At 44.6% G+C, this 21113-nt stretch overlaps 1 protein-coding gene across 3 annotated transcripts in view; it reads left to right on the top strand.

The window, feature by feature from the left end:
* The window catches only part of MED13L (mediator complex subunit 13L), a 319550-nt gene extending 316183 nt beyond the window's left edge, over positions 1–3367 (top strand). For all 3 annotated transcript variants that reach the window (XM_031016665.3, XM_031016664.3, XM_004053954.5), the window contains exon 31: positions 544–3367. In XM_031016665.3, the coding sequence (XP_030872525.1) occupies positions 544–676 (133 nt within the window). In that variant the 3' untranslated portion in view covers positions 677–3367. The remainder of the gene's footprint in view (positions 1–543) is intronic.
* The last annotated feature ends 17746 nt before the right edge of the window (positions 3368–21113 follow it).

Genomic DNA, 21113 nt, shown 5'->3' with positions numbered 1-21113 from the left:
CCAGGCTGGAGTGCAGTGGCATGATCTCACTGCAGCCTCCGCCCACAGGTTCAAGCAATTCTCCTGCCTCAGCCTCCCAAGTAGCTGGGATTACAGGCATGCACCATCACGCCTGACTGATTTTTGTATTTTTAATAGAGATGGGGTTTCACCATGTTGGCCACCTGGTCTTGAACTCCTGACCTCAGGTGATCCACCCCTACCTCGGCCTCCCAAAGTTGCTGGGATTCCAGGCGTGAGCCACTGCACCTGGCCCCTAAGTGTTTGAGCTCCAGTGCCTACTTTACCTGCAGTCCACGCAAGTTCCTACTGGCCTCACTGGCAGAGCTCAATGGCCATGTGTGGCTGCTGGCTACTGTACTGGATAGTCCTTATCTAGAAGGAAGGAGGAACATGAGACAAAGGATGAGGGAAAGAGCCTGGGGCAAGTTAAAGAATGCCTTTGAGACCTCCTTCCTGCTAAGATCTGGAATGTATTAGAATCTGAGAACCAGCCTTCCCTCTTGAGGCTCACGCCCCTGCTCTGTGTGTTCTCTTTGGCAGGTTTGTTTTGGAGCAGTACAACGCTCTGTCCTGGCTCACGTGCAATCCGGCCACCCAGGACCGTACTTCCTGCCTTCCCGTCCACTTTGTGGTGCTCACTCAGTTGTACAATGCCATCATGAATATACTTTAATTGGAAAAGCACTTGTTCTCTCTGGCTCAGTTCCTTCTCCCTGCAACCTCAGTCCAAGGAACCTGCTACACTCTGCAAATAACCCACATCCTTTTCTTCAGACCACTCTCCACAGTCCTGCACTGTGATTCCTTCTCAGCAGGCACATGTCAATTCTGCAGTGTTCATTACCAGAGTGACTCCTTGACACTTCTCTCATGGACCTGGAAACTTCCATAAGTGGTGACTTTCAGCCAGTGCGGTGGTGTGTGTAGCCCCAACCACTGGTCCCCAGGAAGTGGTGGTGGTTGATGGCTTTTCAGCGGGAAACAGAAGAGACAGTGTCCTTTTGCACAAGAGTCTGTGTTTTCAGCCTCTGTATACAATTGAGGGCAGTCTAGCCCTTTGGATGAAATCCTCTAGTTACTGGTGTATGGCCTGTGGGTTACCTGAACTCCATAATCTGGGACTTTTTAAAAATAAGAACCAGCTCAAGTACATGGTTTCATACTGGGGTTTCTGTCTCCCTAGTGCTCCCATCCAGATTGGCATGAGTGCTTTGGTTGACTTCAAACCTGTGTGTCAATGCAGAAGGTCTGGAGACAGCTTCATTTTGTTTATTTATTTTAATTTGTTTTGTCATATGGTTTTTGTGACTTTATTTTTTTAATTCACAAGGACCAGGTACAGTAGCTGAAACCCAATTCAGATCCACCATAGGATTCTTTGACTACATACCTCTGTCCTAGAAGCCAGAAAAGGAGTAAAAACACATTGGGGAGATCATGCCTAAAAGTAATATATTCAAAACCACCCAGCAGTAGGTTTTGTTAACAACAAACTGGATTTTAAAAGTTCTGCCATGTTAAGTGGCCAGCATTTCATGAAGGATAACATTTTTATACAGAAGGCAGTCAAGCTCAACTCAGAGCCATGGAGGCAAGTACCTTAATTAGTTTTATATAGTCACAACGGAAATATATTTTCTAGTGAATTCTTATCGGAAGCCAGGTCTCTCCTCTCATTAGATCAAAAGGGACTTATGTACATACAACAATTGAAAGTGTTTGCTCATGAAATCAGTTATAAATATGGTGAATTTTTTCTGGACCATAGGAATATTATTTCAAAGAAATATTACAACTTAACCATTAAATTAGTACTTGAAGTTGAGCCTTTGTGGTGGGACTTTTTAAAAAAATGCCTTTTTAAAGCATTAATGGCTAATTGAAGTATTTTATGACTCCTCATTCCTGGCCCAGAGGGTTGTCTTTGAAACCCTGTTTCTAACCCTTGTGTTGTGTGTTTCTGTCTGAGGACAGTGGGTGTGTACTGGCCTCCCGGGAGCCACTGTGACCAGGCCTTTGAGCTCTTGTCATCTGTGGAGAGAATCATGCAAATTTTAAAAGTTCTTCCAAGAGACTTCCATGTCCTGGTTATTAACAAAAAAGGAAAAATGTAATAATTGATATGATTTTGTAAAAGTATTTTTCTTGAAATAATCTAAAGTTTAAAACATTATATTAAAAAAAAAAAGTTGTGTGGTGGGAATGTGAAAGCAGAGAAATAACTTGTAAATGGATAATTTTGTTCTCTGTACCACCAATTGAAGGGGGGGTTGACTTTCGCAATGTATAGGATAAAAAATCTGATATATCAAACCATTTGTATCTAATGTGTACAGTGTAAAATTGACTTTAAAAATATTGCAGTGCTATTTTTTCTTAATCAGAAAGGAAAATTCTCAAGGCCTTTTGAAGAGCATAAGAAGATGAAGATTGTAAACTTGTATAAAATTATCTTGGTGAGAAGACAAATTGTAAAGTAGATATTTGTAATCTTTTACCACTTTGGGGTTGCTTTTTTCCCGGAATTCATCAGAACTTTGAATTTTTTTTTTAAATGGGCTGTTTTTAATGCAGGGGCTTTTCTTCCCTAGAAACCCAATTCTAAGCAGAAAAAGAAAAAAAACACAAAAAATAAAAAACCCCTACAAAAAAACTTTAAAAAAAATGGCAGCAAAGGGTAGTTTTCATCTGGTGTCTTTTATTTAAGTTTTTTAAGTTAAGAAAAGCTGGTGACATATTTATACGTTTTTGTGCAAAAATAAATGAATGGCAATAGATTTTAAAAAATCTTATTATGTACTTCTGTGTGAAAAAGTCTGTATAATATTTCCCTTAAATATGCATTATTTTACTTGTGAGTTTTTTACTGAATTAATCTGAAATGTACAAGCCCTGGATTTGCTACAGAGTGAGAAGTTATTTTATTTTTTTTTATTTTTAATTTTGGAAATTCTGCAGAAATCAGAACTCTTACCATGGTTTGAACAAAAAAAGGGGAAATGGGGAGGGGAGAAGGGTGGGATTGTCCAGCATGCTTGTATGTATATTTCAGAACCTTTTTTAAATGTAAAAGCTGTACATTTCTGGGAAGTTCTGAATTTCTTTTGTTTCCTTTTTTCCTTCAAGCATTTTGCAGTGAGCTTCTTTTATATATAGCAAACAATTTGAAAGAATACAAAAATATGTGAAGTTCATTTAAAAAAATAACTACAGTATAGCGCTGGTACAGTACACTAAAAGACTTTGATAAAAAGAAACAATAATAAAAGGCCTCCATTTTAAATGTCATTCATATATACCTTGTGGATGAGAGCTATATACTTTTACACACTTTTTTAGAGGAATAAATTATTGAATTACTGAAGCTTTGAGTGGCTTTTTTCCCTTCCTCTCTTGCCTTTGTATAAAATTATCTACACCTGTTTGAGAGGTGCATGTATATGGATTGAATAGCCCTAGATGAGTAGCCAGGCTCTACCTTCCAGTCAGTGAAATGGATGTAGAATTTTACCACCCTGATCACCCCACTAACAGCTGTTCTGAAATGGTATTCTCATGCTCCAGGGCACAAGTACACTCCCCGACCAGTTTTTACATGCTAACACACACAACACCGAATCAACTGCTGTGAGTCGATGAGCTCTAATGGTGTCTCTCAGCTGTAAGATTGTGGTCAATTCTAGCACAAATGACAAGTCTGTATTTTATATTCCACCGCCTTTCTCTACACAGTCTCAGCCAGTTTCTTTATGATGTCTCTTAGAAATGACAGATACATCTCTCTCTGCTGTTTTCCTGATTCACAGGCTGGTGACGGGAGTTTGGCATCTGATACACCACACGCAAGTCCCTGTTGGCTGCACACCATCTACCATGCTGTTCCCTTCTTGGGTCCATCAGCTAGGAAAAGCCACATGTTCTAGCAGGAGTTGCGAGGGTATATTTCCTATACTGCCCTTGCAAAATCTCTCATTAAAAACGGTGAAACCCCAGGACTTGGCAGAGCTTACAATAAACATTTGAATAATTGGAAAGGCCTTGCTTTTAATCTGCCTTCATCATTTTAGAAATATACGTTGTTCTGAACCTAACATTATCAGAATCCAGAGATAAAGCTATTGAGACAACTCAACCTTCTGTTACTTCATCTGCAAATGAGGGATGAGGATGATTGCATGAGAAATGCTTTGCAAACTAAAAGGCTTGTATCCATGTTACAGCTGCACTGTTGAAGAAAGACTGAGAAGAGTGAGGCCAACTTTTTGGTTAAAAAATAATAGTGATCTCATCCAGTTACTGCCTTACATATATAACTTTTATATAGTCCTGCAGCAGCTAAATAATCAGAACTAGGAGGTACTTTTACAAGCATTCAGTAGCTTCAATGCTTAGCTCATACGTTGGTTGGTACTATATTCAACAATTAGTGTTGGCTTTCTAGTAGGAATGTCATTTTCATAACTGCCCCCACCTGTACCAATTCAGCAACCGCAGCTAAATCTCTTTGAGGTGGGATAAATGAATGCATTTAAATATCTTCCAAGTTAGATGTAGATAAGCCATCAGCCTTCAGCAGTTTGCATCACCCAGATTCTGCTCTTCACACCAGTTCATTCCCTCCAACCATGTGATTATGTAGTTTTTGGTTTTACTGTTCAGGAAGTCATGAGCAAAGGTATTTGTTACCCACTGGGCATCAAAGAACCACTAAAAATCTTTATAAAAGTACAGTTCGTCAATGAGTTTTTAAAAGCAAACCTCGTAAGACATACTGCAGAAGCATAAGCCACATATTGAAAACAGTCTTTGCCGCTTGTCATTTACAGTCAAGCCAGTATAAAAAGGAAATCGTGCTTTGGAATTCACCGCACGCCCAAATCCTATCAAGATGCAATTTTCACTTATTACCGTGTTATTTTGGTGTTAAACGATTCTCTTGTTTATATCCCCTTGACAAAAAGGTCACTTTAGCAGTAATTATTTCATGTCATTAATACCTAATGAGACACCACTAGAAAATTCTGTTGTGCCAGGTAATTATAGAGGGTTGTAATGTTTGCCCTGGGCATCCTGCTCTGCCTGGAACCAGATTTACCAGTCTTCCTCCACTTTGCTTACAATTCCAGGGTCAAGTTTAAAAAAGATTTTTTGACACTTAACTGCTTCTAGCTAGAACGCTAAATCATGAAGCAGGTAAGAATTAGAAGTTGATGAGAAAGTTTAATCTCCAGGAAGAAGGTTGGACATAACCAAAGTATTGATTTTTCTCTGTAAAGGTTATTTCCTCAATGAATTCAAGTTCCCAGGTGATGGGAAGACCCCAAGACAGACATTCCCGTTAGTCCTACTTTTTCTTTGTTTTCTTTCAAACAAGCAGTGAAGTGAAGAAAGCACAGGTTCAGTTTTAATAATCTGCTAACATGGCACTTGTCTGGGCTGTTACCCATATGGGTCAAACCACGTCTGTCCTGGAGTGTGCTTGAAATTCACCCAGTGCTCACAGCATGCAGACACGTTGAAATTGGCAGCATCTCTGAGCATTTCTCTGGCTCTTGCTGCCTAGTGTATACCTCTTTTGCCTTGCTGTTGGGTGAGGCATGTTTCAATCTACTTGTTTAATAAGACTAGACAATATTCAGTAAAATGGGCCACCCCAGAGCTTAGAACAGAAGCTCTCGGGAAAAAAAATATCTAATACGAGGAAGTATTCGTTGTGGGGGAATGTCAATTTAAATAATTTAACATGTAAAATAGTAATTGTCTTAATTTAGGCTATAACGTTTTTCAGTAAGCATTTTCATGGTAGCTTCTCTTAAATCTTAGTTTGTTCACTTAGAGGTCTTGATGTTCTTATTAATTTCGATACATTATTTACATATATAATTTCCTGTCTGCTTCCTTTGAAGTATGTGATTTTTTTTTTTTAATTGTAGAGGAGACACTATTTCTGTAATTATACATACACCAGTGTTTTTTGTTGTTGCTATTTCTTGTATTACTGCAAAGCTTAGGAGGTTTTCTCTCTTAGGTCTAGGGGTCAAGATCACGTTTGCTTGACAAGATGAACCAATGAACTTCCCCGTCATTTTCTGTGAACCCAAAGAGTTTATCTTTCATGACACCAACTTTCTGTCAGGCTGAGACTGAATAAAGGACTGAAGTAGGCACTCAACGAAATGTTTGTCAAATACTGATACTGTTGAAAGAGTAGAATTAGTTGCACCTCAAAAATCTGAAATAATTTACCAGTAAATTCATCAGATCCTGATGCCTTTTGGGGAAGCAGTTTACAAAACAGGAATTTTTTTTTTTTTCGTTTTTGGTTGATTTGGGGTTTCCATTTCTTTTGTCGATTTTGTTAATTTAGATTTTTACAGGAAAAAAATGAGTTTTTCAAATGTATTAATGCAATGGTGCAGAATACCCCCTTAACTTTGAAACTTTTTGGTGATGTATGCTCTTTTCCATTTCTAGCAATATTAATGCTTTTATTCCACCTCGATTGATTTTTCTAGCAGTTTGATTTTTTTTTTTTTTTAGTTTTTGTTTGATTTTTCCAAAGAAACAGCTCATGGACTTAACAATTCTACTGTTTGTGTCTTGGCTTTGTCTTCTTATTCTTTTTCCTAGTTTCCTTGAGAGTTATGTTTCATTTTGCTTGAATTTTAATTGCCTGCTTAGTTAATTTATTTTCACTTTTGACGATATAGGCATTATAGCCTGGGGCTTCTGGATGTGTTGGCCCTCCTCAAATTATATGCAGAATTCTTCATGTGCATTTTTTTTTAGAGAGACAGTCTTTGTATCAGATTCTCAGAGATGTCAAACCTTAAAAGGGATAAAATTGCTTTTATCGTTTGAGATGTCAAACGCTAAAAGGGATGAAATCTGGCACTAGATTTAAGTTGATTACATCCTACAAGTCTTGATGCTTAATGTTTCCATTTTTATTTTTATACTCTTGGTTCTTTATTTCTTTTTTGATCCATTTTTGTTAAGGAAAATTCTCTTAAAGTCTCTCACACTGTAATATTCTCCTATACTACAACATAATCTTGCATTCTCTAAAGTCTTCAAAACAAGGTGTGTCCTATTTCATGGGCAGTGTTGCCTAATATAAATAGAATGTGAACCATACATGTGATTTAATATTTTCTAGAAGCCACATTTAAAAAGTAAAAATAAACAGGTGAAATTAATTTTAATATATTTTATTTAACCAAATATATCCAAATTCTTATTCCATTTCAACCTAAAATCAATATAAAAATTATCAGTGAACTATGTAGCATTCTTATTAAAATGCAATAAGTCTTTGAAATCTGTATGTCGTTAACATTTACAGCACGTCTACATTTGGATGCTAAATTTTCAATAGTTGAAGAAAAATGTACTTCTATCAAAAAAAAAAGGGATTTAGCAGAAAAAATGCACTGCTTCCGTTTTTAAATTAAATTTAAATTAATTAGACTTACATAAAATTAAAAGAGTAGTTTCTCAGTCACACTCACCGTATTTCAAAGTGATCAACAGCCACATGGGGCTAGTGGTGATCCTATGGGCCAGTACAGCTGGGTTGTAAGATTTGGTAGCAACTAATTGTGTCTTGAGTATATTGTTTTTGTTTTGTTTTCTACACCCCATTCGGACCTCAACCTCTGTCCCAGGCAGGCAGTAGGAGTTAAAATTTCCTGCTGGAAGTTTGGTCTTCCTTTGTACTTCCTTACTGGTGCATAAAGGTTTAATGATGTTTATGTATTATATAATTTATCTCTGTATAATCACCCTTTGTTCTGCATAATGCTCTTTGCTTTAAATTATCCTTTTAATACCGCCCCTCTTTCCTTTGATTAGAATTCCAGTGTTATATCTTTGGCCCACCATTTATTTTCAACCTTTGCCATTTTGTGTTAGGTGTACTTCATACAAGCTCTTGTATTTTATTTCTTAAGAGAACAATACTATTTTTATTTGAATAGGGTAATTTTTGCCTTTGCATTTCCTGTTCCATGTTATACTTTGACTTGTCAGCCAATTTTTATAAATACACGTACAGATTTATTTGCTTCCTTTAACTCTTCAGTTTTGCCTTTTTTGTGTATGGACTCTGCCATTTGCCTTTATTTTTTTTTTAACGTGTTTTGGAAAGAAACCTCCATTACCTAATTCCATTAGTGATGACCTTTACAAAGTCCACAGACATCCACCATGCTCTTCTCATTCCGTAGATTCCATTCTAATAAAAACAGCACCTTGGATCCACCCGTTCCAACCCCGTTCTCATTCTCTCGGGATTTAATGGCTGTGAACTCAAACTGTGTGGGGTTCATTTCCTAGGCCACAGGGTAACACCTGCTAGTCAGAGCCAAATTATTTCATCCTTTTCCTTGGACACTGCCCTTCAGTTTTAGGCAACTCCCTTAGTCACAGGCTTCTTCCCCAACAAATGTGGAAGTCAATGTTACTCAGGGACTGTCTTACCATTAGGCACTTCCAGCTGCTGTTACACATAAACGTAACATGTTTGCAGAAGGAATTTGATGATTCTGTTAACAGGTTATGTGCCCCTAAGGTGCCAGGCCCCAAGCTAGGGGATAAAGAGATAACATGAACCCCCGACTGTAGTCCTATCTTTAAGGTGGAAATCAGTCTAGGAGGTCAGCATCTGTGACACAAGGGACTGTCCTCTAAAGAGCTATGCGAGCAATGGGCGATGTGTGAGCCCTACGGGTCCTCTGGGATGTCCCCAGCAGCCTGTTGCTATCACAGGACACACGCGCCTCCCATGTCCAGTCTGTCACCATAACCAAGCCATCCATTTCGGCCACTGTCTTGCTGACACCTTTAATTCCTCACCCATTGCTTATTCTGCATCTGTCTTGGCAAAGTCTCAATCCTTGATCTCCGGGAGCTGGTTAGTGTTCAGATTCCCAGGCTACCCCAGATCCTGATCCAGTTGGTGGGGGGCAGGGCCCACAGATCTGCATTTAATTCCCTCCCTCCCCAGGCGACTTGGATCCAGGAACTGGTGGCCCACACTTCGAGAAACATCTGTCCAAGTCAGCTTAACTTCTGCTAGGACAGTGTGGATAGGCAGGCAGGTGGTAAAGCAGACAGGACATCCGGCTGCCATTATTGTGTTAAAATTCAGCATGGCCCTTCTATAGTTTCCAGAGACAATCAGCCCTTCCCCCATGACTCCCACATCTGTAGCTGTAGATTCAGTATCTCCATCTTCCCACAAGATGCCTCAACCTGGAAGCTCAGGTTCACTCCAGACATAGCCCTGAACCTCTTCCTTCAAACTCTTCTTCTTCTGCTCATCAACCCTGAAGTCTGTGTCATCTTGAATGTCTCTCTCTCTTCTCCCCTCATCCCCATGTTTTGTCATTCTCAGATTCTCCATTCTAAAAGTCATCAGGTCTTCTCTGGAACCAGGCATGGGGGAACCACAAGAAATAAGGCAGGCATCATCCCTGGCCTGGGGCAGCGCATAGTCTAGTGAGAGCAGGTGCAGCCTAGTGGGGGATCTGGGATAGGGTGAAGACAGAGTGCTTACACGCTGGGAAAAGCTTTCTGGAAAAGTGGTATTTTCAGAAGCTCCGCAGAGCCAATGGGAGGCAGCTGTCAGAGGTGGGGTGTGTTCCAGGTGGAGGATACAGCATACGCAGAAACGTGAGGCCACAGGAGCCCCCTGCAGGTCAGCCAGACAGGTCTGAGAGAAATGAGGACTCACGAAGGCATTTTAAGCAAGTTAATGATCAGATTGACCCTTTAGAAGAACTATCATGGCTGGGGGCGGTGGTTCACACCTGTAATCCCAGCACTTTGGGAGGCCAAGGCAGGTGGATCACCTGAGGTCAGAAGTTCAAGACCAGCCTGGCCAACATGGTGAAACCTCGTGTCTACCCAAAAATACAAAAATTAGCAGGGAGTGGTGGCGGGTGCCTGTATTCCCAGCTTCTCGGCTGAGGCACGAGAATCACTTGAACCTGAGAGGTGGAGGTTGCAGTGAGCCAAGATTGTGCCACTGCACTCCAGCCTGGGCAACAGAGTGAGATCCTGTCTCAAAAAAAGAAAAAAAAAAAAACTATTAGGGCTATCGGAAGGGGGTAAAAATGGAGGCTAGAATAATAGTGGGCCACACCCCCATATGGATAGTGAAGAGGGAGAGAGGGCTATTGAAAAACAATCAACAGAAAGTGGTTATTGACCAAGTAGGGTTTGGGGTTTCAAAAGTGGGTTGCGGACGCAGGAGGTTTCTGGCCTCAGCAGTTGGACAGCTGTCCTCAAAATGGCTATGGGAACAAGGCAGCCACTGGTGACCTTGCTGAGAATGATTTCAGCGGGGAGGACGGGGCAGAGGCCAGACTGCAGTGCATGCAGGAACAAAGCAGAGAGAAAGCAGGTAGCCAGAGTAGGACATGGAGGTGTCAGGGGAGCTGGTTGGTTTGGTTTTTAATTTGCTGGGGCCTGGAGCACACGTCAGTGCCAGAACAGGGAAGGACGTGAGTGACAGATGGAAGGGTCCAAGGAGGAGGGACCCGGAAGCTTGGTGGAGAGAGAGCCTTGGTTGATGGCTTTATTCCTTTCCTTGTGAAGGAGGATGCCAAGGAGTGTTAAATGGAAGTGGTGGGTGGGTCTCAGGATGTGCAGTAGCCTTGGTGCAGATCAGGGATGAGAACCGAGGAGAACAATGAGCGGGCCTGAGACTATGAATTTACAGTGGTACCCACCTCTCTGCACCGTTATGAGCTTTTCCTTCTGATAAGGTTTGGCTGTGTCCCCACCCAAATCTCATCATAATTGTAGTTCCCATAATCTCCACTTGTTGTGGGAGGGATCAGGTGGAGATAATCGGAGCATGGGGGTGGTTTCCCCCATCCTGTTCTTGTGATAGTGAGTTATTTCTCACGAGATCTGATGGTTTTATAAGGGGCTTCCTCCTTCGCTGGGCACCCATTCTCTGGCCTGCCGTGCTGTGAAGAGGTGCCTTCTGCCATGATTGTGAGTTTCCTGAGGCCTCCCCAGCCACGTGGAACTGTGAGTCAATTAGACCTCTCCTTTATAAATTATCCAGTCTCAGGTATTTCTTCATAGCAGCGTGAGAATGGACTAATACACATTCCCTGCCCCAGGATGGGGATGGAGAGCGCAGTTCTCAGTCCTGCTGTTCCCTCCACACCACTATGAGGATGCAGAATCAGACGCCCCGAATGAGTGTCCTGATTGTACAGCTGGAAAAAGACCTCTTCTGGGCCTCTCCCTGTAGCTCGGAACAGTGTGTCGAGGTAGCCTCTCGGGCTTAGCTACAAGAGGGAAGATATCACATCTTCGAGGAGGATGGCAAAAGGATCTCGCAGAGCATGAGGCCAAAGGAGAGCCTGTAGCCAAGGAAGGTGGGAGATGGCACATGGGAAAGAGCAGAGACCAATTTACCTGCTTCCAACTCCGGCTAAACCCTGTCCTTACAGAGTGCCTTTTGCCCAGAATGTTCTTCAGACACCATTTAGAAACCAAGATGGAGGGTGGGGGAACTGGTTTACAGTGCCAAGCACGTTCACTGCCTGCCAGATCATCTCAGGTAGGCATGGATTTGGGTTCTGTCTTGGGCCTTATAGATTCAGGACTCGAACGATTCTTGCAGGTCTCCAGTTGCCCCAGGCAGAAACAATGAAGGCATCTAGATCACGACTCCTCCATCACCAAGCCCTGCCGGATGCCATGTCCTATGTCCCCCCACAATTCCTTCCCCTCACCTCTTACCCAGATCTCAACGGTGGCCTCCTTGCATGCCCTCCTGTCTGCAGCCTGCCTCTTTCAATCCAATCTCCAAGCTATTAGTGGTGTTAGTGAAGTCCAACTTCCTAGGCAGGGAACCCAACGAGGTTCACCATGATCTGGTCTTAAGCAAGCTTCTTAGGCTGGTCTCCCAAGGCAACACAGTGCGGGACAGGGACAGAACTAGGTCCAGCATGCTGTGACTTCCACCTGAGTTTGAGTTACTCAGAGGAGCAACAGAAATCAACAGGAGAGGGAGCTCCTCTCACAGGAGCCTTGGAAACCCTCAAGTCTTGCAGTCCTTGTTTCCGCTTCATTGACTAAAGCTCCACCTTGCATGCGGCTCACACCTAGAAAGCCGTCTCTGTTTGAGGCACTTCTCACCCCAGTCTTGGTGCTGATAAAGCCCAAACTCTCTGGTCTTTGCTGCCTCTGCGGAGCCATCTCTAGCTTTGGGCTGGCCCCTCTGTCCCTCCTGGGACTCCCAGAGTAGCTGATGCCCCATCAGGGCACCGACAACACTGTGTTATCAGTGGACTCTTCTCCCACGGCCCCTTCCTGCCTGGTACAGAGGAGACATTCAACAGACCGAATGGTCAAGTGGAATAGCTGCATGCCCTGAGCCTTGGAGAGATGAGTTCCTTCCTACCATCCTACCTGGTCATTTTTCTGGAACCTTCTACACTTCCAAGACAAGATCTGTTTTCTCCAAGTTCCCTTCCTAACATTTCAAAAATACGTGGTTTAGAGCCCGGATGTGCCATCGATGTCCTGGCTCTGCCGTGGCTTGCTCTCCATGGGCCTTCTCTGTGTCTCTTTCCTTGCCTGTAACATGTGACGCTCACAGCACTGACTTCACCTACTGCAGAGAGAAATGCAGTGATCCCCGCATGGATGGGACAGGCATTGAGTGTCTACTGCAGGCAGTAGACACTCAATACATGTCCGTTCTTGTTTTTTCCCAGAAGAGTTATGGAAGGCTCATTTTACCCCTTTACATATTTGGCAAATAGGCATTTGAAACATACATGAAATGCAGTACTCGATTTTTGCCCTTTATCTGCATCACCCTCTGCAGTCCTCTCTTCTTCCAGATGTTGGGTTCCAACCAAAAACCTTGGGGAGGCTCCGAACTGATTTCTTCGTCACTCTCTGCATCTGATCCATTTGTTTAAACCTTGTGAGCCCCACCTTCAAAACGAACCTAGAATCTGAATTTCTTTATACCACGTCCACTGTTACCACTGTTCTGGGGCCAGTGCTCTGTCACCCAGCTGCAGCAGGCCACGTCTCACCACCCACACCCAGTGCCAGCCAGCATCTGCTCACTGGTCTCAAACAAAGGATGGAGCCACTCTGTCCTTCCTCTACCCAGAATCCTCCAGAGGGCAGAAATAAAATCCAAACTGCAGTCCACAAGGCCTGGCATATCTGGCCCCCTTTGCCCCTTTTTGTGCCACATTGCAGCTACACTGGCATCCCTGAGTTTGCCAAACATGCTCCCACCTCTGGGCCTTTGCACGTCCTGTTCCCTTCACCAGAATTTCTCAATCTGCCCCCTCCTCCAGGCCTGCATTCCCTGTCACTTGCTCTGTAAGGCCTGTTGTCAATGGCACGCACTGTTTGAAAAGCACAGGCACCCCCCTGTGCTGCCAGCTCCTCCCCAATGGAACACACTGTGTTCCTTAGTGACTCGTTTTCTTTCTCTTCCCTCCTAGAATGTGAGCATCCCTAGGACATCACTAGGGATTTGAGTCCATGTTGCTCACTGCTGTATCCCCAGGTGCCTGGCATGCAGCAGACTCTCAAATAGTAGCTGTTGAATTCATGAATGAATTGGGTTGGGGGGGGGCTACCCTCCCTTACTCAGGTTCCTACTCCAGAGTCATCTCCATAGAGAGTTGGTCCCTGACCCACTCTCTTCCAGCCCCCAGCCCCCAGCCTCCCCCAGCCCCTGGCACTCCCTCACTTTGCTTTGTAGGGGTTGTTACTCAATGCAGACACACCTACTTGGTCTGTTTGTGTGCCATCTCTCCTACTAGAATGCAGGTTCCATACAGCAGGAACTGTATTCCCAGCATGTAGACCGGGGCCTTCCATATTTGGAAAAAGGCCTGCAATTTTTAAAAACGTTTTATTTTGAAATAATTTTGCACTTACAGAAAAGTTACAAAGGCAGCACAGAGATTCCTGTATACCCTTCACTCGTCTCCCCCTGGTGTTGACATCTTGCATCGTCACAGGACAAGAATGAGGACTAAGAAATGGACATTTGTGCATCACCGTAAACTCGACCTCAGCCTTTGCTCAGATTGCACGTTTTCCCATGAGGTCGTTTTCCTGATCCAGGGTCCAATCTGGGACCCCACATGGCGTTCACTCATCACATCTCCTTCGTCTCCTCTGATCTGTGACCAATCCTCCGTCTTTCCGTATTGCTTTGTGACTTTGACAGAACTGTTCTTGTTTGAGCTCTCGTTTGGGTGAACAGCCCAAAACCGACCGGTCAGTTATTTTGTAGTTATTTGGTCTCTCAACTTGGGTTAGTCTGATATTTTCTAGTGGTGAAATTGTGGTTATGCATCTTGGGACAAGAACACCATGGAAGTGACACGTCCTTCCCAATGCACTAGTGTTGGGAGGGTTCGAGATGTCATCGTATCATCTTACAGATGACATTAACCTTGAACCCTTGGTTAAGGCTGCGTCTTCTGGATTTCTCCACCGAAAAGTTATTTCCCTCGCAAATATTTTGGAATGAATAAATTCTAGGAAATACCGCAGAAGCTCAGATACACATTTGTTATGTCCTAGATTTTCCACCAGGGGACGACGTTCACTGACAAATCTTAATGGGCAAAAGTCAAGGGATTTGAAAGCAGGGGGCCAAGGCCCTGGGGGGCTGATCTGAGTCCACTCTCCCAGGGCAGCCCTCGTTTAGGTGAAGAGCCCCAGGGGACAGATTCCCGGTTGGGCATAGGTGCCAGGTGTAGGGGTGGCTGAGAAGAGCAATCTGGCTTGGCAAATTTATAGTGCATAGAAGACTGAGCTAAGAGGCTGGTAGCTGCCGGGGTGGTGGGGGGGGGGGGGGGGGGGGGAGGTCTGCGCTCGCATGTGTGTGTGCACGTGTGTGTGTGTGTGTATGTGTGTGAAGAGGAGAAGCTTTAATGTTGTTACATTCAATACCTGGGCGTTCATTAGACTTGAAGAAGCCAAAGCAAATATCCTTCCTATGGTGCCTCCCTGCCCCTGTAAACCCCCACAGACACCTCGGGAAAGGCCCGTGGGCCCCGGGCAGAAAGGGACCTGCATGTGAAATGGCTCCTGGTAGCCTCAGAGATTTTAGGCTTGGACCAGACCCAGGGCATTGGAGATATCATTTCTACTTAATTAAATTTTAATCCAATAGGATGTTTAGAAATAATACAGACTGCAAAAGGGCATGAGGGAACTTAGTAGAGTGAGAGGAACGTCTCTGTTTTAGTTGGTGGTGTTATATTTGTCAAAGCACAGGGAATTATCCATTTAAAATGGGTGCATTTAAAAAATAATTCAATTGTGGTAAAAATACACATAATGTGAAATTCACCATCTTAACCACTTTTAAGCGTATAACTCAGTAGGGTTGAGCAGCTCCACAGTGCCGTGCAAACAATCTCCAGAACCTCTTCCTCTTGCAAAACAAACCCTGTGCCCATCAAACGCTAACTCCCCAGTCGCTGGCACCACTATTCTTTCTGTCTCTGTGATCTTGACTCCTCTAGGCACCTCCTATGAATGGAATCACACAGTATTTGTCCTTTTGTGACCAGCTTATTTCACTTGGCATAATGTCTTCGAGTTCACCCCTGTGTAGCAGGTGCCAGAATTTCCCTCCTTTTCTAGGTGGAACCACACTCCATTGCATGTATATACCAGATTTTGTGGATCCCTTCAGGCTTCAGTGGACACTGGCTTGCCTCCACCTTTTGGGTATCGTGACTAATGCTAAAATGGACCTGGCCGTACACATTTTGGAATTGTTAGATCATAGAGTAATTCTGTTTTTAATTGTTTGAGGAAGCGCCATGCTGTTTTTCACAGTGGCTGCACCAAAATGGTGCATTTTTTTAAAGAATAGAAATGACTTAAAAAGAGCACATTTGATAGCTCCTGTGGCGTTGTGGGGGAAGGTGTCTTTTCTTCCTTCCCAGTTCATGAGGGCAGGGCTTCTAAATATTCTTCCTAGGTCCATGTAGCTTCAGACTCATTTCTGGCTCTAATTTTGCCCCTGAAACCAACAGGAAGATTAATAGGCATTTGTTAATAGCTCCCAGGCCTACAGGCCCCCAGACAAAAACAAACATCCCCGTCCTGGGCCAGCCCCACACATCTGCCCCACTCTACCTCCTGACTTGTGGACGTTTTTGGAATTGGGCATCTCGGTTGGATGTGGCCTTCTAGACATCTGGCACTGAAACCCTGGCACGCTGGGCACTCTGGCTTCCTGGTCCCTTTCCATCCCAGGAGGAAGACAGTGATTTACAGGAGCAGTGCTGGCCTTCCTGAGGATTTGGCTCAAGTAAAAGCCTCCAGGGGCCTGAGCTGTCCTGAGATTTTTGATTGGGTTGCTGGAGAGATATTCTTGCCTTCTTCCCTTCTGTATTAGTCTGTTCTCATGCTGCTAATAAAGACATACCCGAGGTTGGGTAATTTATCAAGGTGAGAAGCTTAGTGGACTCACAGTTCCACGTGGCTGGGGAGGCCTCACAATCATGGCGGAAGGCAAACGAGGAGCAAAGTCACGGCAAGAGCGTGCAAGTGTGCAGGGGAACCCCCTTTATAAAACCATCAGATCTCGTGAGACTTACTCACTATCGCAAGAACAGCACCGGAAAGACCCGCCCCCGTGATTCAATTACCTCCCACCGGGTCCCACGTATGACGTATGGGGATTATGGGAGCCACAATTCAAGATGAGATTTGGGTGGCGACACAGCCAAACCCTATCAGCTTCCAAGTAAAGCAGCCTCCACGTCCCTTCAAGTCCTAGGCATAGAAGCCTGACAGGTCACTTGTTCCAGAGCCGGTGGCGAAACTGAGCAAGCAGGGAGATTTCTCTGGTAAGGCCTCTGTAGCTTGTGAAGGCTTCTGAGCTGAGGCCAGATCGGCTCTTTCCTCATCTGTATTCCTGACCTTTCCATCTGCCTGTGGGCGTCCACGATGTCGGGGAAAGCAGCAATACTGTCCACTGAGCTCAAGACCCTAAATCACCCCTGCGCTTTTGCGAATTACTAACACGGTTCCTGAAGGGCAAAAATGTCCTCTGAACGTAGGGCAGAGTTTACAAGCGGGTGATCCTCGGGCCTAATGCGGCCTTTGCCTCTGCAGGATGGATTTGGACTGCACAGTGTTTTTAAGAAGTTTGAATCAGCAGCCAACATTTCAAAATAGGATAATTCACTTTTTTTTTCTAAAAAAAAAAAAAGCAGATTTTTACCTTCTCTTGAGCGATCACTTATATCTGGGAGCAAGATCTATATTTCCACCTGGTAGTGACTGACTGGAGTCTGGAGCCGTGTAGAAGCCCCCCAGCCCATCCATTTTTAATTCGGACACGGACTGGCCAGTTTGCTGCAATCCTTACCATGCCCTAACGCCTTGCACTGGCGTTTGTTTTATTCATTCACGTTCCCTGCCCGGCCCCTGTAGGTGTGAGTTTGTGAACCCTAACAGAGAGCTACATATCTGTTTCCCACATTTATGAGGAGCTCAAATAACCTTTTGTGACCTGGGGTCAGCAAACTACAGCCTGAGGGCCAAACCCAGCCCGCCACCTGTTTTTGTGAATAAAGTTTTATTGGAACACCACCACGCCCACTGGTTTGGGTATTGCCTGTGGCTGCTTTCCTGCCACAGTGTGGTTTTCAAAGCCTGCAGGATTTACTGTCTGACCCATTGCAGAAGAACTTTGCTGACCTCTGATCTCATCCAACTGTACAATCGTTTTTTGTTATTGATGCATGAACTGAGGCCCAGAGAGGGAAGGAGGGAGCCGAGGTCATTCTCAGTGGCCAAGTCAGTGGCTGGACTTTGAATCCAGTGCTCTTCCTACAAACCCCATATAGAGGGTTTCAATGTCCCCTTTACACTCCTGTCTCCCACACCATGAAGCCACCCTAAGACCCTGAAGGAACAGACACCTCTGGCTGTCACCTGGCAGGTAGTTCTGATTCTGTCAACTGCTCCATTGCGAGAAGTCCCCATGTCCCCTTCCCTGCGTCTTCCCTGCCTATGAGCTGATGGGGCCGGAGTGCCTGGCTCCAATCACCACTGATAATTGGCCCTCTGCACCCGGCCAAGGCTGGAGTTTGTCTATAGCCCTGACATCATTAACACACCATCAATCGTATTGCCCAAGCAGCCGGGAAGCCCTCCATCTGGAATTCAGCCCTGGCAAGGATCAAAGTCCAGCCGTCTGGAGCCCCGGGTTGGGGAAGAGGAGGAGGGCTGGCTCAGCTCTGTGCCCCCATGGGCTTGGCGTGGGGCCTTGTGGACAGAGCGTGGGTCTCAGGGCCTGGGAAGGCTGGGCGGCTGGGTGCCAGCACCCCCCTCGGCAGTGATGTCACTTTGGACAAGAACTTCACTTCTCTGAGCCTCAGTTTCCACATGTGTAAAATGGGCTGACAATCCCCATCTCTCAGGGAGGGCTCGGTAGGTTTGTAAAGCCCTTAAAAGTTGTAAAGTTGGATAAAATGATATGATGTTGGGGCTTTGCTTTAAAAGGTGCACAGAGGACATGAGTGGGTGCAGGGGATGGAGGGAGAGTGCAGATGCAAAGGGTGGGAGAACCGCCCTCAAATCTGGGCTAAGGGCCCGGGGGCTTGTTATCCTTTTTCTACTCCTGTGTGTGCTTGAAGTTTTCCATAATAAAAAAGTTAAATTGGAGGCCGGGCATGGTGGCTCATGCCTGTAATCATTACGGCACTTTGCTAGGCTGAGATGGGCAGATCCCTTGAGGTAAGGAGTTTGAGACCAGCCTGGCCAATGCGGTGAAAACCTGACTCTACTAAAAACACAAGAATTAGCCGGGCATGGTGGTATGCACCTGTAGTTCCAACTACTTGGGAGGCTGAGGCAGGAGGATCACTTGAACCTGGGAGGTGGAGGTTGCAGTGAGCTGAGATTGCACCACTGAACTCCAGCCTGGGCAACAGAGGGAGACTCCATCTCAAAAAAAAAAAGGAGTTAAATTGGAAAAAGCTATAACATTCTGTAGAAATGTATGGAGCAGTTTGTCAATGTTGGAAGGTAGCAGCGAGTCCTGAGGATAAACACAATACTTCATGCTGCTGGTGGTCTCTGAAGCCTGTGCTTAGCTTGGGGAAGACAGAATGGAGCCGGCCACAGGGTGTGTGTGTGTGTTTGTGTGTGTGTGTGTGTGTGTGTGTGTGTGTGTGTGGTGTTTGCAGGTGAAGATATCTTTCTTGAGGGCCTGTTGTGTGCTAGACCTGAAATAAGGGTGTTCCCCTTATCCAAAGTGATCTTCCTCCCTCTCTCCTCCCTTCTGGCAGCCACTAGCCGGAGCCCTGCTCTTATTGTCTTTCATCTTGTCCTCACTGCTGTCCCTGTGAGGTCAGAGGCAGAGGGGTTGACCCTAGACCCTTGGACACTTTCTCTGAATTGGATCCTCCAAGGCCACGTTTCAGAAACCACTGCTCTGACCACTATGGTGCCTGCCACACCCACCTCCCCAGCAGGCCCAGGCTCACATTTAACTTGGACCTCTCTGTCTAGCCACCCCTTCCTGTCCCTTGCTGCAGGTGGTATAAGGTTGCCAGATTTATTAATAGTAAATAAAAATGCAGGATGTCCAGTTAAATTTCAGAAAACAATTTTTAATGTATTTACCATGCCATATTTAGGACAGACTGATAGTAAAAAAGCATTCATCATTTATCTGAAATTCAAGTTCAACTAGGTGTCTTGCATCTGGCAACCCTATCCTGGAGTTACCTATCATTCATTCATTCATTCATTCATTCGAACACCTTCTACATGCCCGGCACTGGCTGGGGAGTCAGAGATGATGACAGATGCTCCTTGACTTACTATGGGGTTATGTAACAATGAACCCATCGTAAGTTGAAAACACTCTTATCTAAAAAATCTATTTAGTACACTCAGCCTACTGAGCATCACAGCTTAGCCTAGCTTGCCTTAAATGTGCTCAAAACACTTACGTTAGCCTACAGGTGGGCAAAATCATCTAACACAAAGCCTCTTTTATAATATAGTGTTGAATATCTTATGAAATTTATTTTTAATTATTTGTTGATTGACTTTTGAGACAGGGTCTTGCTCTGTCACCCAGGCTGTAGTGTAGTGTCACTATCACACCTCACTGCAGCCTTGACTTCCTGGGCTCAAGTGATCCTCCCACCTCAACCTCCCAAGTAGTTGAGACCACAGGCACATACCGCCATGCCCAGCTAATTTTTGTAATTTGCAGAGACAGGGTTGCCATGTTGCCCAGGTTGGTCTCCAACTCCTGGGCTCATGTGATCCGCCCACCTCGGCCTCCTAAAGAGCTAGGATTACAAGTGTGAGTCACCGCATCTGGCCTCATGGGATTTATTGAATACTGTACTGGAAATCCAAAACAGAATGGTAGTATGGACACTCGAAGTAGTTTCTGCTGAATATGTATTGCTTTTTCACCATTGTAGAGTTGAAAAATTGAAAGTTGAACCATTGCAAGTCCGATCCATCTGTAGTTTAGTTCCTGCCTATAAGGATCTTCCCAGACTGTCCAGAAAACCAATCATTGCCAAAAGGGGTTATAAATAGAAATCTAAGCAGAGTGCATCAGGAGCACAGGAATGAGGACACCACTGGAGGAGACAGGGCTGGACATGGTGGCATTGATGACAGTCATGGCTGTGGCTGATCAGGTGTGTAGCAGTTCCCAGGCCATTTTCCATGGTTCATAGCAGGAGGCTGGCCTGTGGCTCGAGATTAATTGAGGATTTCCTGAAATCCAACCTCCACCAGCTTCTTAGTCCCTTGCAGACAAGCAGTATTTATCCAGTGCCACCATGTCCAGGGTGCTGGGGCTGCAGATGAGGTCCCTGTCCTCAAGGTACATGTGATCTTTAGGGGGATTCATAATGATCAGGCATAGAGTTAAAGAAAGGTATAATTTCAGACAAGGATAAGTGCTACAAAGAAAATGGAACAAGGTTCTGTAGTAGGGCGTGTCTAGGGCCAGTGAGGGTGGCTAGATTCTGGGTGATGGGTGAGTAATAACTAATCAATAACACTTGTGCTGCCTCTCCTATAGTCTCGGT

The sequence above is a fragment of the Gorilla gorilla genome, chromosome 10 (assembly GCF_029281585.2).
Source record: "Gorilla gorilla gorilla isolate KB3781 chromosome 10, NHGRI_mGorGor1-v2.1_pri, whole genome shotgun sequence".
In the NCBI taxonomy this organism is placed as follows: Eukaryota; Metazoa; Chordata; class Mammalia; order Primates; family Hominidae; genus Gorilla; species Gorilla gorilla.
This window is presented reverse-complemented; position numbering and strand designations above follow the sequence as displayed.